Genomic DNA, 19,731 nt, shown 5'->3' with positions numbered 1-19,731 from the left:
CTCCCCTAACCTATGTTTATCTTGATGGTCTTATTTATATCTATTTCCTTCTGGCAAAAATAGAAGCTCAAAAAGTGAATTTACCACACAAGGGATGATACTTCTGACTTGTGTCTGAGTTCACAGATGTAGTTAAGATGCTGCCCTGCGTGTGGATATCCAGCTAGATGCTCATTTTCTGAGTCATCTGACTTCTGAGTTTTCACTTTTTTAAGAGTATAATTAAGATCGGTTCCCAGGGATTAGGAAAAAAAAAAAACCAACCCATGAGTAAAGCAGACAGTCTATATGTTGAGACCCATATAAGGAGATCTGTGGGCACCTGACCAAATTGAGAGAAGCATTAAGAGCTATTCAAAACCTACTGAAATGTCAACACACTTTTGAAAAGGGTCCATTAGGGATGCAAATGTGTGGTTCCCTGATTATGATAAGCACGGGAAAGAAAACAGTGAAACCCATTAGGAGGTTTTGAGAACTTGGTTTTGAAGAGTGGGGAAGGCAACTCTAGTTTCTGCTAAGGGCTGGGCTTCATTTTTTTCCCCAGTCCTCCTCTCCATTCTGAACCAACAATTTTCATGATTTAAAAGACCCTAAAAATTCCTCCATTTTTGGATAAAGCCAATTAACTCATCTGTAAATGGACCAACTTTGAAATTCCATCCATGTCAGATAAAATTCATTTTAATAAGATTCAGTTTCTGGATTGCAAACTGTAACTTGTTTGTGTAAAGGATCTGACATCAGACACTCATTTCAGCCTTTTGATGTCTTTTGATATGTTCTTGCAAAGATTTTTCTTATAAAGGGTCAATTGTAATTTAAAATCTATAATTCTTACTTGATAGTCTTCTACAAATCAACTCACACTAGGGGCCCATTTCTATTTAGTAACCATTAGGGCTTTTCTGTGAAAATAACGGATTCATCTAATTGGAAAGGCACCTTTCATTCTAGCTGTCTTGTGTCCTTCACACATGACGTCAAATGATATTCATAGTAATGGATAAATTGGGGCATAATTTTTGTGTAATCACTGTCAGTGTAAAAAAAAAGTAATTGATTTTTCCATCTTCCTTGATCTGGAAGGAATTGTATCAATTTCCAGGACGTCATAAAACAAAATATTTAAAGTATGTTTCAAATAATAATAAAAAAAGAAATACTTAACTTAATAAAGATGTGGAATTCATTTATGAAGAAAAACACTGGCTGTGAACCAATAGGCCAAAAAGTTTGCCAGAAGTCTGCAGTAGACAGTCATTCCTGTATGTCCGCTGTCTCCCTATCACTCCTGAGCCCACACCATGTTAAGAAAATGAATTCTCTCAGCCACAGTGGACTTTGAAATCATTGATTTTGTTTACCTTGTTTTTGAGTAAAAAGACAGATCTTTTTCCAATGTTCTGCCTTATAAGGAAAGCAGTCCAAGGCATTTATAACTATAGTTCTTCATGCCCTGTTTTAACTAAAGAGGTTTTCTTGGCATATATATTTGATGCTTGGGAACCTTACATAAAAGTTATGAGTTTTGACCCTTCTGGAGAGCCTCAACAATTGAAACCATCAGCAAAAATGGAAAACATGCAACTATCATAAGAACAGTTGAATGCTTCAACATTGAGCTAAAGCAAAAATTAGAAGCCCTGGAATGGACATTTCCATTTGGCATTTTTGCTTTTGTGCTTTTCAAGAGAAATAGCCCCCAGCTTCAGAAAGGCAGAAAGATCTATTACTAATAGCATGTAGGCAAATACCATGGTACTCACTTAATTTCTAGAACTCTTTTCAGCTCTATTATGGTATTCACCTTTCTTCTCCATCCCTATGCGGTAGAATATTCCAGAAAGTAAGCACAGATTTTCCCAATGGTTAAAAGAAATCAGAATGACTTACCTCTGGCAGTCAAAAGTCCCTGCCGTCAGGGAGGTAGGAGCATAATAATAATGATTGACTCTACATAGGGTTATCTTGGTGGCTCAGTTGGTTAAGTGTCCAACTCTTGATTTTCGCTCAGGTCATGATCTCAGGGTCGTGAGATTGAGAGCCCTGCGTTGGGCTCTGTGCTCAGTGGGGAGTCTGCTTCTCTTCCTGTCCCTCTGCCCCTCTCCCCACTCTCTCTCTCTCTCAAATAAATAAATAAATCTTTTTAAAAAGTTGACAATAAATAATCATACCTATAAACATATTATTAGACATTGCATGAAGGAAAAGCACACAGAGCTACAAGACCCTCTAAATTAGAGACACCTCTGACTTGGGGTCAGAGAAAATTTTAAGAAAGTGATATTTAAACTGAGACCTAAAGGATGAATAATACCTGGTCAACAGAAGAGCAGATGGTGGCTAACCTTTCCAGGCAAAGGCAATAGGATGTATTAAGGCCCTGGGGTAGGAAAGAGCTTGGCACATCCTAGGGAGTGAATGAATGCCAGGGTGGGTGAAGCACATCAAGTCAGATTAGAAAGTAGTACTATAGAAATCAAGAGGTAGAACATTTAAAGGAAGATTTTATTAAATCCTAAATGCTGAGGAAAGCCATGGGATAATGTTGGGTAGGGAAATGTCATGATTAGATCATTGGTTCATGGACATCATTCTGGCTATAATGCAGAGGCTGGATTGGAGAGGAGTGAACCTAAAGGTAGAAATTGTTGGAAAAACCAAGTGAGAGAAGATAGTGTTTTGGACTAGGATCTTGGTAGTGGTGATAGAGCCAAGTGGCTGGATTCCAGGTCTGTTTTGGGGGTGGAGTAGATAGAACTTAGTGAATGATTGGAAGGAGAGGTTGAGGGATGTCAAAGTTAATGCCTAGATTCCACTAATTCACTGCTATCAAATATATTCAAAGAAATATAGGACACTTTCTAAAGAAAAGGGCCTAAAGATGAGTACTGTATTACTCAAGGCTCTCCAGAGAAAAAGAACCAATAGGATATAGAATATATATATATATATATGAATGATATTGAATATATAATCATATATGACTTATTATAAGGAATTGGCTTATGCCAGTTATGGAGGCTGAGATGTCCTACTATCTGCTGTCTGCTATCTGGAGTCCTAGGAAAGCCAGTGAGTGGTACAAATTTCAGGCCAAGTCCAAAAGCCTGAGAACCAAGAACACTGATGGTATAAGGTCCAGTCCAGGGGCAGGAGAAAACTGATGTTCCAGCTCAATCAGGCAGAGAGAGAAAGAGAGAATTCAACCTTTCTCCTTTTTAAAAAAATTCTATTTAGAACCTCAATAGGTTGGGTGATGCCTGTATCACTTTGGATGATGCCCACTCACCCCTTTGGGGGGGAGGGCAATCTGCTTTACCCAGTTCACCCATTCAAATGCTGATCTCTTCCGGAAACACCTTCATAGACACACCTAGAAATGATGTTTAACCAGCCATCTGTGTATCCCATGGCCCAGTCAAGCAGACCCATAAAATTAACCATCCCAGGCACCACGGACAGGATCAGCCATAGCGTTTAACATAAGCACTTAGGGAGTGTTATCCTAACTCTTTAGTAGGTAGGGCAAGGTAGCATTTACTACTTAGTAGTGAAAATGTTTTTCCTGGCAGCTGTCAGACTTGGAGGACTTTTGTCATTCTCAGAATGCCCAGTGTTTTCCCAGTCCCGATGGGCCTGACGGCACCACACTGAACAGACAGAACCACTTATTTAAGCACCTTACCTACCTCTCGTAAAGAATGTGATTCTGTTTAATAATAAGTGACTAACTCTGGTACACAAAGGAGTGCAACCTCTATTTTATGCTAATTAAAAGGATCATTGTTCATGTGTGAGAAGAAACTACTCCCCTCTCTTACCCTTCAGCACTCCTGGTTCCTGCCCTACTTTGCTAAATGTTACAGGTACTCAGTGATCTTTGGAACCTGCCTTTTGTTCAAGGAAAGGGAAATGTCCTAGAGAGGCCAGTGACAAGTTACCCATTTGTCCCCACAAGAGAACTCACCCCTAACTGATGTATTGCTTCCCCAAAATAAATAGTTCTGGGCCTGTCCGTAAGTCAGCTTACCCACTCACTCTTGATTATACGATTATATAAACTTTAGAGTTTAAAACGTCCTTGAAGATCATTGGCTCAGCCACCTTATTTTATACATGAAGAAACAAACTCTGAGGTCTTGAGGACACAGCTCAGGATCACCAGGCCAACCAGTGGCTGAGGCAGCGCCATGTTTAGGGTTCAAAGCCATACCTTGAAGGGCTCGGTTACTTTGCTGTATCTTTTTATGATCTTCAGATTGACACATTCTCTTCTGATGAGAGGCTGATATTCAGAGGCCTGAACAGAAACCAGACTTACGTCACAGACCAGTGAAGGGATTTCTTGGGGAAAAGTCAACTATGAGCAAGCATAATATGCCACACATCCTATAAATGTACCGTCATTCACATACAATTTCTATTTCTACTAGGGCTTATTGTCGATAGCTAAAATTGACATTTACTGTGACCATAACCCTACCACAAATTAAAATCAGATCCCAAGTCCCTCTGGGGAAGATGTTTATTAAGCTGTAGGAAGACATCTGAGATGATACCAAATTACATTTTAAACTTGAAACCCCAAATACCACATTTGTTTGGAAGTAGGAATAGGGCTGTCTGGGGAAAATATGGGAAACTGAGCAAGTCACTCTTTTTGGCAAATGCAAGGCCACCAAGGAAGGGAAAAGTGCCTTAGAAGAGAGGCTTTATGTATAAGCCCCTGCATGCTTAAGCCTAAGCAAAATTTCCTTCAGAATGAACTTAAAGGGAAAATAAGCCCTTTACAACTTTATGCCTTTAAAGAACAGACATGGGATTTCCAATTATACCTATAAATACACCAAGAGGGGGTGAAAGAAGTATCCTAATAAGACTAGTCTATCAAAATACAAATCTGCGTTCCGAGGTTTGACCAGGTTGATACAGATAAGAGTGTGTTTGGAACCAAACGTCTTTTTATCACTTTTGCCTCTTAGCACATGGATGTCTGGGGGTGTTTGTGGATAGTGGGTGTGTTTATGCACATAATATGGCCACAGTCTCAATCTCGGAACCTAATGATAGAACCAGCTCTGTCCACAGGGAAGCCATACGCAGTGGCTTCTTTGCTTATGTGTCCCACCTGTGAGTAGCTTTGAAAATTGCAAAGCCCTTTGAGATCCTTGGATGCAAAGTGCAAAGTAAATGCCAAGTGTCATTATTATGAACTTTATTGCTATTATTTTATTAAGTGCTTGAGATTAATATCAATTTAGCTCATGATAAGTACTACTGCAAAGTGGGAGAACTTGAAAGGTAGCTCAGGAAAGGTTGCTTAAGGAGCATACCAGTTTCCTAGAAACTCTACCCCTCCCCCCATCCCCTTGCTCAAGTCAATGATAAGTTGACTGTCCCTTCAGGACAGTGTTTCAAGTTATCGTGACCCATAAGAAGCCTGTCACGGTTGTGTCATTGAGGTACTGCTACCGGGAAATGAGAGACCATGTACAGTGAGGTAACCTCATTAAGTCATTCAACAACCCTCTATAAGTCTCCTAGTATGTGCCAGGCTTTGTGTTTTGTGATACTTTCTCTCCAGTCTGGTGGAGAGACTACTACATGCTGTGAGAACACAGAGCAGGGATCAGCTTGGCCTGGAGAAATCAGAGCAGGTTTTGAGAGCATCTGGGAAGATGATCTACCACGAGATACCAGGTCTCATAGTGATGGAAAAGACACTCAGATCCCTTGGAGAAGCTGGACATTTCTGGGTCTTTTTTCCAAACTACTTCACCCTGAAATTGAGAACCATATCGTTTTACTTTACATTATAGAATGACACTAGCAATAATTTTATCTTCTAAGATAGATTAATCATCTCTTGAATAAAATATACATCGATCATCTTCCAAGGGCCAAACACGTACATAATATTACCTCATATATGATTATCAAAGCACCCTCACACCATACTTAGGAAGTGGGTAGTATAGCCCTATTTTTGCCAATGAGAAAACAGAGAAGTTAAATGACCGGTACAGATCACACACTCATGGGCCGTGTCAGGGCCAGCAGGCAGCCCAAAGCCTATGCCTTGTCAGCCACACAAGGCTGCTTTATTCGATTTACTGGTTAATGATGGCAGCCAGCATTATCTCTCTCATTTCTGTCAGCCACTCTGACTGGAATAAGTGAAAATAATAGACCTAATTTAGGACTATGAGAAGTCTGCCAGTTCCTCATCCTCCTCCCTAGAAACCCTGCCAGACGGGGACGAATCTATTTTTTAAGAGCCTAATAAGAGGAAATTCCAAAACTTCAGTAAGCCATTTAATTGTTTTACACTATTCGTTCTCGGGAGATACTCTTTCTTCTAACGTAAATGCCATGTGCTTCTGTTTTATTACAGTTATTATTCTGCTTTGGTTGGCTTTGAGGGTAACTGGTCACCGTTCTCTGAATATAATAATTTGGAAACTTGAAGCCTGCTCTCGTCATCTCCCTGTCTTGTTCCTTTTACTTTTCCATTTAGGTCTTCCCCTTCTGGCCTCTCAGTACTTCTCCTTGCGTCTTCGGAGCCTTCTCCAAGTTCTCTACCCTTCCCCCCGCTTCCCGCATCGTGTTCAGCCCGGTCTGACAAGGCTTCCTTTAGGCTCTCACACCCTCTCCTACGGTTTCTGGTGATTTGATCACAGCCGTGGGTTAGAGTTTGCAGCTGTCTGTCAGGATGTAACCCGGTGAGGAGTTTGCTAAGCCTCGAAGCAATGCCTCTTTCCTTGTCCGTGTTTCCTTGGACGGCAGAGTACCCTCTCAGCACTTGTGTTACTTTATCATTCAGAACAGAACCCGAGGAGCCGGGCTTTTCGCAGCCTGCGTCCCTGCCTGTCGTCACAGCCGGCCGAAGCCCCTCCTCCCGCATCACTGACACATCCCCTCTCCTGCCCGGGGAGCTGCCGTGGAGCTAATCGCTTCAAGCGCCTCTTCCTAAGGAGCTGAAATAATCCTGGCGAGTGGCTGGGTGGAGAGTGTTATAAATTGGGTCTCCCGGGAGAGGTACTTGAAGACTGTCTAAGAGACCCTGCCTTGAGCTTCAGGAAGAGGTTAGGTAAAGGCATTAGTGGGGGTGACCTAGGAGGGAGAACTTGCAAAGTGCAAGGAGGAGTAGAGGTTGTCCAGATGATCTTTTCTAGAGCCCTTCTGGTTTTGCTGTTGCAGTTGGAGCTTTTGTCCTTCAGCTGCAAAACGATGCTATATATTTGGATCATAGGTATGGAGCGACTGTACAGGGTGTGGAGGCCACCGCGACTTACTCATTAAAATATGATAACTGACAAGCTGCGAGGCCAGAAGAAAGCAAAACAGAACTGCTGACTTAAGAGGTGGGGGTGGGGGTGGGCGTTTGTAAGCTCAGAGAGCTCTGCCCCTACACAGCATCCAGACAAGTGTGTTAGTGAATGTTCCCATGAATTATTCATTGATGGTGAATGAATGCAAGCAGCAATCACATGTAAATGACAAGGCTCATAATCAGAGGGCTCCTTATTTGTCCTTATGAAGCAAGGAGGAAGCTTATTAACAACTTAGAAACAGGAAGAAATTTTACTTAGAGATACGTCTCTATAAAGAAAAACTTTTCCCCAGCCAGCCAGATGTATATGGTGTATTTGAGACTGCATTTGAAATCATCGTTTATTTCATATCTTTTGATCTGCATTTACTTGCCTTTTCTAAGTGTAACTTTATGAATAATTGATGCAACTGAGAAGTTATTGGCTAATTGAAAAGCCATCTCGTCATGTCTTTGAGCCTGACCCATGGCGAAAGCCGAACTGTTCAGGCATTTAGGGCCTTTTATAAAGGGTCTTTTAAAAGAGCCGTTAGCTCTTTACAGGGAAAAAAATATCAGATTTTGAAAACGGATTTTTTTTTTTTTGTGACAATAGTACATCAGAAACCAATCCAACCGTGTTTTTGGTTAACTTAAATGAATCAGGCTGACTGCATGACTAATTCAGATTAATGGTGCAGAAATCAGTCATTAAAGAGGGGGAAAAAAAGAGATTGATTTAATAGTCTTAACAGAATGGCCATAAATTTACATCTCCCTTTCTATTCCTGCTCTCTCTGTTTAAAACACTTGAAAGCACTAGTAAACATCTCCTCTGCCAGAGTAGATACAGCATATATGCTATAAAACCCAGCACAGACTCCAGCAGGATGCAGCTCTGTTTGCTGTATTACATTTTATGACTACCATTGGCTCTCTCGCAGCCAGGCTTTTATTTAAAGAAAAAGAAGTTACATTTCCAAGATATCAGATACTGCATCTATAAAATAAAGGCGGCAGTAGTACAGAATTGATAAAAAAGGAGGCCTAAATTTATCTTGCGTGGTAAATTTAATTTCCGACACCCCTGGTGATAATGATTACAAAAGTGTTCTTGTCAATATCGATAAGTCAGTGCAAAGCAGAAACGAGATGTTTAGTTGACCGTGGTGTGGGTGTAACTGGTACCTCCGAGCCCAGAGCTCTGAACATTATAAAGTGCAGCCTTATTGCAGGGCAGGCATCCAATTTTTAAAACATTATATAGATTGGAGACAGATGAGCATTCCTGAATTATTCTTGGCCTTTTCTTATGAAATGCCTTGAATATAATTTCAAATGGAAATTAATTTAATTGATGCAAAAACAAATGGGTCTAGAACTCATCAGAAGGCTTGAGTTTAATCTAAGGGGCACTTCCAAAAAGTACAGATTACTTCGAGGGTAACCATTTATGCTTTTCAAGAACAGAAATGGGTTTTATTAGCCTGTTAATATAAATTGGAGTTTCACTTATGACTTGTAAATCAATTAAGTTCTTCTCATTCGTTAGCAAAGATAATTTATTGAACCCTTTTCTTGCAATCTTTTGCCAGTTGAAGAGTTCCTTGATAGCTCTGTTCTTATGAATTCAAGAAGTATTTATTGACACCTGCTAGGTACCATGCACTTCCTTACATTTCTGAAGTATCTCTATTACTAAAAACAGAGCAGATACAATCTCTCACTTATGCAGTTTATTGTCTAGTTGGGAACAGAGACCTTTTAAAAATCACTCAAAATCATTGAAGACTTTTAACTGGGGACCTGAGGTGGTAAACTCCAAGAGGTCATGAAACAGATCTATTTTGTTTTTCATCATATTATCACAAATTGTGAATTTGTAAATGAATTGTTAGGCAAATGGCCTAACTTGCCAAACTAGTTTTCCACTCTGAAATGAGTGTGTACAGAGCCTGATGTGTATTAAGATGTTTAATTTGATTTTTGATTTATCCGTTGATTGAGTAAATGGTGAGGAAGTTTTACTAGGGAAGAATGCAGGGTGAGAGCACTCCAGAAAAGGCCCTGACCTGGTGTGGTTGCCCAGAGAAGGTGGTGAGGATTACTCACGTTCAGGGCTGTGGCAGGAAGGAAGGTGGCGATGCTATGAAGCTGGAAGGAAGTCAGCGATGGCACTGGTGTGGAGCCCAGGGCCTTGAGCTGGGCAGGCAGTGAGGGGCCACATAGTGTGATGGCCTTGGAGCCATGTCCAGTTCTGTCACAAGGAGCCAAGCTTACTGGTATCTCTGATGAGCTAGAGAATTTGCTGTTTTTCATTAAGACTGTTTTACTAGCTCTTCAGGAAGAATGGGGCGAAGATACAGATATAAAGGCAAAAATCTCTCCCCAGACACCCAAATGTCTGTGTCATCATAGGAAAGGTGGTGGGGGAGGAGAGGAAGGGGGCGGGGTACAAATCATGCAGGGGGTTCCAGATCTTTACCAGAGGTCCTCCCTTAAGCCTAAGAAAGCTTTGAAATGGAAAATACATATTTTAATTGAATTCTGCTGATATTTTGGTGCCTTTTCTCAGGCTAAATATGTCTACTCCTTTGTCTCAAATTCCTCATTTGTTAAAAGGGGAAACATTGTATTTGCCATCCAACTTTAGGAGCTTGGCAGTGAGACTTGGTGCAGAGCATGAGCTCATTCAAAAAAAGATACGGGTAATATGATGTCTTTTAAAATATGGGCCAGATAGCTGTCTTGTTTTCCCAATTATTGCTTCTGTTGGATTTTTGTCATTGTTTTCAGGAAAAACAAGATACTGAGAACTGATCTCTGGGGAACTAGTTTGGTTCCATTTTGAGGAAATATTTTCAAAGATCCTTTCTGAGAAATAGTGTGAATCATTTTGAAATTCTGTAAAACTGTGGGTGAGAAGAGTCCACTTGCCTCCGCAGAAGCGTTTGGGAATCCAAAGTTGATGCGTTTTTAAAGAAATATCTTATAGATGCAGGAAGTTTGGGACATTTTTATGGGCGTTCGGTTAGGCTGTGGTTCTCTAATTAAAGTGGTGGATTGGTGTTAACTTTAAGATCCCAGCCTTAAGCTCCAGTTCCTTGATTGAAGTATAGTGATTAATCTGTTGTTTGGTCTGCGTTTCAGAAGAATAATAACAAAAACAACTAATTTTATTGAACATACTCAAATATGTAGTTGACCCTTGAACAGCACAGGTTTGAATTACACAGGTCCACTTATATGTGGATGTTTTTCAATAAATACAGTACAGTGCTATAAATGTATACCTCTTCCTTATGATTTTCTTAATATTTTCTTTTCTCTAGCTTACTCTACTACAAGAACATAGTATATAATACATATAACATATAAAATATGTGTTAATAGATTGTTCATATCATCAGCAAGGCTTCCAGTCAACAGTAGGCTACTTGTAGTTAATTTTGGGGAGACTCAAGTTACACGTGGATTTTTTTATTACACAGGGACTTCAGGTTCCTAATGCCCGTGTTGTTCAAGGGTCGACTGTGTTTAATATGCAGTAACTCATTTAAGGCCATGAGATAAATTTCTTTATCATCCCATTTTATAGTTGAGAAAACTGAGGCACAGAGAGGCCAAGTAACTTGCCCAAGGTCACACAGCTAGCAAGTGGCAGACCTGGGATTCCAACCGAGGCAGACCATCCTCTGAGCCCATGTCCTTCACTACCCCATTTTACAATGTAACTATCACCCATGGAAGAAATTAACTACGTTATTTTTCCATTTCATGTTCTACTTGATTATCTTGCAGTATGCTTTCTTTACAAAAATAGGAATTTCTAAATTTCACTTAGGAGGAGAATGATAGAATAAGTGTTGCTCATTACTTAACAGTCTTCTCTTAACACTTAAGAGTCTGTATTCCTCTCTTTAGTTCTTCAGTCTCCCCATCCTAGACAGAAACTAGTTTGCCATTTTACGCCACAATAGTTCATTTAAGAAGGTGAAAAGAAAGCACATTTCTCTTTATAAGCAAATACAATGGTAATGGGCAATACTCTTTCTCTAGTCTGCGCGTGAAATTATGTTACATGTAAACGAGGAAAAGGTGTGGACCCCCTGGGATGTATCAAGTCCTTTTTAGCAACTTCTCTTGCTTTTTAGAGATACTTTCTATTTGCGGTTTATTCATATTTCAAGTGTATTTTTGACATTAAGAACTAAGTGCTGTACTGACTCCATTCCATTCAGTACAGACGCTGACCACCTGCCATGTTGCAGGAGCTTGGTGAAGCTCCGTGGATTCATCCGTGAGCCATGAAGAATACCCTGATCATAATAGAACGTATAGTCTCATGAGATTACCAACATCTCATTTTCAAGTTCTAGAATCTGAGTTTCAGAGCTTCAGGGCATTTGCAGATGGCCTCTAGTCTGATCCACTCATTAAACAGATGGTGAAATGGAGAGCCCCAAAGTGAAGAAAGTCTCTCCCCCAGAGTCAGAAACTCTAAGGGCGGTGACACCCGGATCCTCTGCTCCCTGCCCTTTCCATTCTTTCCGTTTTATTGCTTCGAAGCTTTTCATATGATTCTGCATGCACCAAGTGCTTCTGAGTCCTTTTTGTTGTGACTTATTACCTGCTCACGATTTCTTAGACGTCTGTGGTTGGACTTTGATGCTCATATCGGTCTTCCAGTTCTTTAACCTCATTTTTTTTTTCACCGCTTGCTTCTTCTCTTTACCTGACCACGCATCTGGCAGATTTATCTGTCTTGAGTTAAATAGGCAACCCAGCGTGCCATGGATCTTTTCAAGACCTGGGAAAGGAGAGCAATCTGCAGTGACCCTCCTGAGACTTCCAAACAAAATCACTGGCCCCTCGCTCCTTAAAGATAGTTGGGCTTGTCCAAGGGCAAAGACCGGCAGACACAGAGCTCACTTTTCAGACACCCCTAGACTGGAAAACATCCTTTGGGGGTAAAAATGAGGACATGAAATCGCTTGCTGTGGTACCTTTCATTCTGTTAAGGACACTGAAAACACAGTCTGTCATCCCTGACATTTTAATTGAAAGAAAAGCTTACATAGGTTTCAGCCGTAAGCAGTATGTTTATACAAGTGTATTAAGAGGAATAATCTGTCAAGTTGGAAAACTCTTAATGCTACGGGACTCAGTTTAGTAATTGAACAATCCAACATGAGCTCACACATCTTACCTTGTTCCATGCCTCAATAATTTTTAGTAGAAATACTTTACCTAGAGGCATATGGTTATTAAAAAGGAGGCTCGGCTTGCTCAAAGTCTGGAATTATTAGCTCATGGCAACAAGCCTGCACTGGAGAAAGACTGTTGGGTCTTTGTTTTCACAACTTTGCCGCGATTTGCCATCTTATTTTCAGAGTCTAACTGATGTGTTGTTTGGGAAGTTTTTTGTTTTTTTTTTAAAGGAAGAAAACATAATTTCACATGGATGAGTGACTTCTCGTGTTAGCAATACTGCAGAATTTTACTACTTCATTGCCAAGTCCAGGGAGCAGTGTGGATATCAAAGGAAATAGACCGTGAATTTATTTTAGTATAAAAAATCAATAATAACTTAGTTATGGGAGCCATCAAGGTGTGATGGGGGAAGCCCTGTGTTGCAAGTTGAATATGAGCCCTGCTTCTTTTCATGACCCATATGACCTTGGGCACATTTAAATGTTTCTGAATTCAGCTTACTCTGAGTAAAATGGGGGTAATCTGACCTACCTACCACATGGCATTGTTTCAAGTCACATGAACGTGAAAATATTTTGAAAAATATGAAACTGTGTAAGTATAATATAAAAAGTTTCAAGCAAGTGCAATGTGTTAATAATTATTTCTATATACACAGAGGGAATTAGATAATTAATGTAATTATTCCGATACCACTCTTCCTTCAATGATCAGAGTATTCTGAACAAATGATTATTTATTGGGCCAAGCTACATAATTACCTCAGTCTAGCCCTTTGTATACCCAGCGATGAATAGGAGTAGATTTTTTTTTCTTTCAGTTTTTGTAGTTTTAAAAGCCCAAGCAAGAAGCTTAGAAAACGCCCCAGTTTTGTTCCCAGCATGGGTTGGGAAATTATTTATAGAATCTGTGTAGGGACACCTGGGTGGCTCAGTCTATTAAACGTCTGACTCTTGATTTTGGTTCAGGTCATGATCTCAGGGTCCTGAGATCAAGCCACGTGTCAGGCTCCGTGCTGGTTGTGGGGCCTGCTTAAGATTCTCTCTCCCCTTCTCCCACTGTCCCTCCCCACTGTGTGTGCACGTGTGTGCATGTGCGCGCGCGCTGTCTCTCTCTCTCTCTCAAAGAAATAAATAAATAAATGAAATATAGAATCTGTGTAAAACAATAATTCAGAGTTATTCAGAATCCAAATTTGCAGAGTTCTCAAATAGCCATTTCTCTTTCAAGTACATATTGTTAATTAGTTTGATTGCTATCATTAGGCAATTATTATGATAATTTCAAGGGAACTCAGTACCCTGAAAAGCTTTCTTAATTAATGAAGGAATGCTTGATATTTAAAAATCCGGTACATCTATGCATGGCGTGGAAGTAACTGACCTAATAAGAACACTGATTAAACGAAGCATACCATTCCCCAGCTACTCTATCCAGCTGGGAGGTTTCCCTAGTTGTGTGAGGAGTGAAAACTCATTTTAAATTTAATTACTTTTGCATCTCCATTCACATAAGCATTGTTTCATTGATTTCTTTTCTAAAAATGATTCGTCAATAGAAACTGATCACCAAGATTATCATTAATATGTCACGTTGGAAACAAAATGTAAATGATGATAATATGCTGCCCTTTCTTTATGAGGAGGATATGGCAAATCATTATAAAATGTTTCCAGTTGTCTTTTTTCATTGTCCCTATCTATACCCAAAGCATTCCTCCTGGTGACTAGGGGGAAAGACATATGGTAGAAGGTTGTATGTATGCATGTTCAGATGTATGTCTATGTATGCATGAATGTATGGACGTGTGTGTGTACATCTGTCTGTCTGGATATCTGTAGACGAGTGGATGGATAGATAATTAACAACGCTCTGTAGAGATGGTCTCATGAATCTTTCTCCTTATAAAACAGGGCAGTTCAGATTACTAACCTTGCACTTGGAGGAACTGACCATTATTAAAGATGACATACTTTGATATACAGCTGCTTTCTTCCCAGCAAAGGTCACAAACAAAACATTAAGACTGGAGAGTATAAAGCAAACCTTGTCTGTTGACAGAGCCACATCGATCCCTAGCTGACTAGAGCTAGTCACCTCTGAGTGAGGTAGGCTTTGAGACCCAGCGAGCGTACAACCAACTGTAGAATTTTGGACCAATGGGAACTAGCCATTTCCTAGAACTGTAAAAGGTGAAGGACCTACAAAGACCCTACCAATCCTATTGTTAATCTGTACTCCAGGGGGCCCCAGGGCACATGTCAAGAAATACCCATACCCGCAATTGCTTTTCTGAAAACACTCATTTTATTGTTCCTGGCTACTTCTGGTGGCCTCTCCATGTAACTGTTCGTATACACATTCTATTCCTAGAGCTGGGTACGGTGTGTGCCTATCTGCATGGAGTCTGGGTAAAACTTTCATATTCTTTTATATTTTCATTTCTGTAACTTCCTAAACATAGAAATATGGACTAATTTATGACTAATCCTTCTAAGATCCCTGTGCCTGCGATACCCAGCTCTACGCAAAGGAGCTGTTAGGCTAAAAGAGTAGAAAACCTCATCCTTGAGATTTCAACAACAACGCGAAAGAAGAGCGTGGCGGTGTTGTTCTCCCTGTTTCAATCCCCACTTCTCCCCAAATCAGCCACGGGAGGCACGTGAGCTCCGGAGAAGAGGCTTCTCATGCTGCTCTGGGTGGGGGCTCTCCTTCCCTGAAGCACAGAAAGGCCCTGGACCACACAGGACATCTCTGTCTGCAATCATTACCCAGCACTTAGCATGAAGGAATCTTTTTTTTTTTTTTTTTTTAAGAAAACACATTCATTCTGGAAGCGGTAGCTTTGTTTATGGCGTTCAGGATAAGGTAGTTTAACATGGAGACTCAGAGGTTCCAGGGGGTGTTTGTTTATTTATTTGTTTTGTTTTATTTGTTAAATCTTTCATTGAATGATTTGACATTTATACAGCTCCCCAGAGCAAAAGTATCAGGAGATTGAGAATTTAGCTGAGGAGGTCACTTATTTGCCATTTTTCATAAACACAAATAATTTCCTTTTTCCCTCAGCCACACATTCCCTGGCTCATTAAATCAATTTAAAGTCCTAAAAAAAAATTTTTTTTCTGGCAAATTGAAGCAAAAGCTCAAACTATGTACTCCCCGGAGGAATGCTTACCCGAGTTCTGCAGGTCAGGCCAAAATCAGTTTCTGTCAAACAGCCTAACACCTCCAGTTATTATAAAATGAGGGATTGGTAATTGGGGGCTGGGCTCTGGACTTGCCTTAGGAAGGCTGGCGGCCGTGGCATGAACCTCATTCCTGCTGCTTTGGTCTGTGTCCTGGCTTTGTTTTTGTTTTTTCCACCCACAGTGGAGAACTATAAAAAAGTCAAAACAGATTTCTATTGGGAATTCATGAATGAAGTTGGCTTTATGAATCCAGACAGGGAAAGTATATATCCAGAATAAAACCAGGAGGGCTTCCAGGCAGAGGCACAGGAGAGTGCGGATAAAACAAACATACACAGATCTCAGGGTCTAAGATCCTCCACAGGGCAGAGAATTCTAAGTAAACACAGGATTTCACCCCAAGTCCCTTCCCTAAGAAGCAGGGGTTGTGGGAGATTTACCGACTTGTTGACTATTGAACATGAGTTAGATAACAGAGGTCAGGAAATGAAGTGGAATTTGATGTATTAACTAGGAAGCAGCAGAGGAAGCCAGGCTTGTGTTTTATTTGTTATTATTTCCCTAATATCCTCAATTATGTGGTTCCCATCAGAGGATCTGATCTGTTGTTCATGTGTTGGTGTTGTCCCCGCTGGTTCGGGACACGGGGAAGCAGGCAGTGGATCCCCTGCTCCAAGGCATCAGGAATGATGTTTGCTTTTTCTGTGTTGCCAGGCCTGTCCCAGGCTCTCTATCTTCTCTGCTACATCTCCACAACAGACAGAGACAGCCCATGCCAGCCTCCATGCCTGGGACCCTGCCCAACCCGACGATGCCGGGATCTTCCGCCGTCTTGATGCCAGTAAGTGCTTCTCACTTCCACTGAGCCTTGCTCTTTTGAAAACAGTACAGGAAAAGCTGAGATCTAAGCTGGAAAGAAAGCGGCTTCTTCTGGATGAAGAGCTGAGCTGTGTGCTGCTTTGCGGAGAGTGCCCGGTTGTCTGTCCCTAGGTGTCTCGCTGGCTTTCCCGCCCTTCAGTGCTCCCTTAGTGAGGCCTGGCCCCATCTTCCTGCTGGTGACAAGTGAGCTTGCCACACCCAGGGAATGGAATTTGTTCAAGGACACAGTGTTTCAGGACTAGCCCAAAGTCTGTATAGCTTGGGCTATATACCGAGTGTCCTTAATTCACCAGGGAGTGGTCTTGCCAGGACTCAGAGTAACAATTATAATAACAAAAATAATAACGGTGATACATAATACCTGCTAATATGTGTCCCTGCGTATCATGTTCTGTTAATCATGCTTACAACATTTATTGAGTGCTTGCCATGTGCTAGTCCCTCTATAAGCACTTCATCAACCCATGAAACAATCCTCTCAGGCACGTGCTGTTTCTACCCCATTGTTCGAATGGGGTGAGTATGGCAAGTAGCTTGCTTGGCTGAGAAGCAGCATCCTGAGTTCTGAACCCAGGAACTCTGGCCCCAGAGCCCACTCGGTCAACCACTGAGTGATAACACTGTATTCTCTGCTTTTCCTATCACAACAAACCTGTGAGGGATACGCTGTTATTACCCCCATTTTACAGACGAGGAAGCGGAGGCACAGATGGCTGAGTAACTTAGCTATAAGGTTGCAGTGAGTAGGTGATTGAAGCGTAAAGATTTAAATCCAGGTGGTGTGACTCAAGAATCTACGCTCTAATCGTTATATAATATGCCCCCCCCCGCCCCGCCGAAAACAGCACATTAGCCTAGAAGGGACATACAGGGTATCCCAGAGCAAACCTTGCTCTCCTTCCACAGGATCCCCTCCCTGTGCTGCTTCATCCTCCCTGGCCTTGTGCTTTGGGGAGCCTGGCTGGTGTCCTTATTTCTGGGGCCGCAGGTGTTCCCAAAAGCCCTAAGAGATAATACGACAATTCAACGAATCCCCTCCCACAACAGTATCAACAGAGCATTTCTGCATCGTAAGGAATTGCCTACGTTTGTCACTTCATGTTGCTGTCGTCGGGATCCTGTGGGAATGGGATTGTGGCGATGACGCAGTCATTTTATGGATGAAAAGCTGAAGAGTAAGAAGTCGAAGGCAGCTGTCTAATGCCTCACAGCTGTGACGAACCCCATCTCAACTCATGCTGAGCAGCTCAGATTCTCGAAGGTTGAGCAGTTTGCCGATTATCTGAGTGAAGGTGGGGGTTGAGGGCTGGGAGGCCCAAATTCAGAGAACTGGACCCACCTACTATGAATAGTGGGTCGTCCTGGCTAGAAACAGTCTTTGAAAAATCGGGCCAGAAGGAACAGAGGAGTCGACACACTTTCCTGGCCATGGTCACCTTCAACGTCTTCAGATGAGCTACGACAGCGCCGCCAATGCCACTTGCCCAGGTTTAATTCAAGCCAGCCAGGCGCACGAAGACTCCCACCATAAGCTGTCTTCCTTTCCACGCTAAATCCCTCTCGTCCAAAAGTAGTGTCCTTTCATAAATTCTATCCCTTAGCCAGAAAAACACCACTTCAGTGACCTTTTTGCCCATTTGACTAACCCGTACATTTCCAGGGACAAAAAGTGGGACACGGGAGGAGAGGGCCTGGTGTCTAAGTATCCGGCACTGGTTTCCACCATATCATCTCATTATACAACTTGACCTCCTGTTGATCTTCAGAACAAAAGTAAAGGATCAGAGCCAATATAGACAAAAAGTCAGGGATGCCACCCCCACAGGAGTTCCCCAGCCCGTGTCACTGATGGGCACAGCTGTTGTGACCAGAGTGGCAGTCGAGAGCGCTGATTCCAACTCAGGGCGACTGTTGGGCACCATCCGGAGATACTGTTGTTAGTTGTCACAACTGAGGGAAGGCTGCTGCTGGCCTCTGTGGGTAGAGGCCAGGGGTGCTGTTCAACATTCTACAATGCCCAGGACAGCCCCCACCAAAAACAAATTATTTGGGCCAACGATGTCAACAGCACTGAGGTTGAGAAACCTTGGTTTAGAGTGACACGAATGTAACTCCTAAAAACTATCATAAAATCTCTAAAAAAAAAAGATACCCTGATTGTTCCTGGTCCCAGAGATCTAGGCCTTTGTCTCCTTGTTATCAAGTCTCCCTGCTTCTGTCCTCAGATTTTGGCATTTTAAGCGTAGTCTTCACGTAGACTTCCTGCCCTGGGGAACCATGATTCCCTTGGTATAAAAGGTCAGTCTCTCTGTAGGTGGAGGTCATATTCTTAACTGATTTGCAGTGCGTACTGCCAGGCCACACATTTCACAAGGCCCGAGGTATGAAGCAAAATGATGTATTTGTTCATTGCACATGCTTTCGTTGAGCACCTGCTACGAGCCAAGCACTGCGCTAGATGCTGGGGATGTGGTGAACAAGGCAGCATTTCACGGTGCTGTGATTTCCTATCTTGAAAGTCAAATGTTTACATAATTTGGAAATACGAACACTCATTTATAATTACAAAAGCCCAGTGAGCTGTAGAGACACAGTTACTTTTATTGTTTTGTTATTTTTGCTGCCGCTTTCTGATTTGTTTCAGAGAGAAAGGAGAAGCTCAAAAAAAAAGGTGAAATCCTTTACCTGGATGTTTTACCTGCAGTGCTAAATGTTGCTCAGCAAAACCACTCCCATCTTCTGACTTCTTGATTCTAGGCACATCACCAAAGCACGCTCGTGGGGCAGACCCTTATTAGTGTAAGCACCAAATCATTGTCTGGCAGAGGCTCTTGCTGACCCCTTATGATCACTAAGATGGAAAAATGCAATTTTTTTTTTAAGTAGAGAAATCAGCCTGTTTTCTGCATTCTGTTGCATTTGTGAGTCATGGAGTAGGAGTAGTCACAGGCTGTAACTTGTCCACAGAGTGGGAAGCAGGGCTGATTCTGGATCCCGAAGCTGCAAGTAAGCTGCTCGCCCTTCTTTGTAGTGCAAAGTGCATGATGGAGAGCAGCATGGAAACTTCCAGATAATCATTTTGTACTTCTCAGTGACCTTCCTTCAGGAAACTGAAAGCAAAAGCTCATT

At 41.7% G+C, this 19,731-nt stretch overlaps 1 protein-coding gene across 4 annotated transcripts in view; it reads left to right on the top strand.

Moving 5' to 3' along the window:
• Positions 1 to 19,731, top strand: part of CREB5 (cAMP responsive element binding protein 5) — a 394,423-nt gene that overhangs the window by 278,439 nt on the left and 96,253 nt on the right. For all 4 annotated transcript variants that reach the window (XM_045792960.2, XM_087860952.1, XM_045792959.2 and 1 more), the window contains one exon: positions 16,438 to 16,564. In XM_045792960.2, the coding sequence (XP_045648916.1) occupies positions 16,438 to 16,564 (127 nt within the window). The remainder of the gene's footprint in view (positions 1 to 16,437; positions 16,565 to 19,731) is intronic.

This window comes from Ursus americanus, chromosome 3 (genome assembly GCF_024610735.1).
Source record: "Ursus americanus isolate L20-20 chromosome 3, mUrsAme1.1.p, whole genome shotgun sequence".
Lineage (NCBI taxonomy): Eukaryota > Metazoa > Chordata > Mammalia > Carnivora > Ursidae > Ursus > Ursus americanus.
Note: the sequence above shows the minus strand (reverse complement) of the source record. Positions and strands in the feature narration are given on the sequence as shown.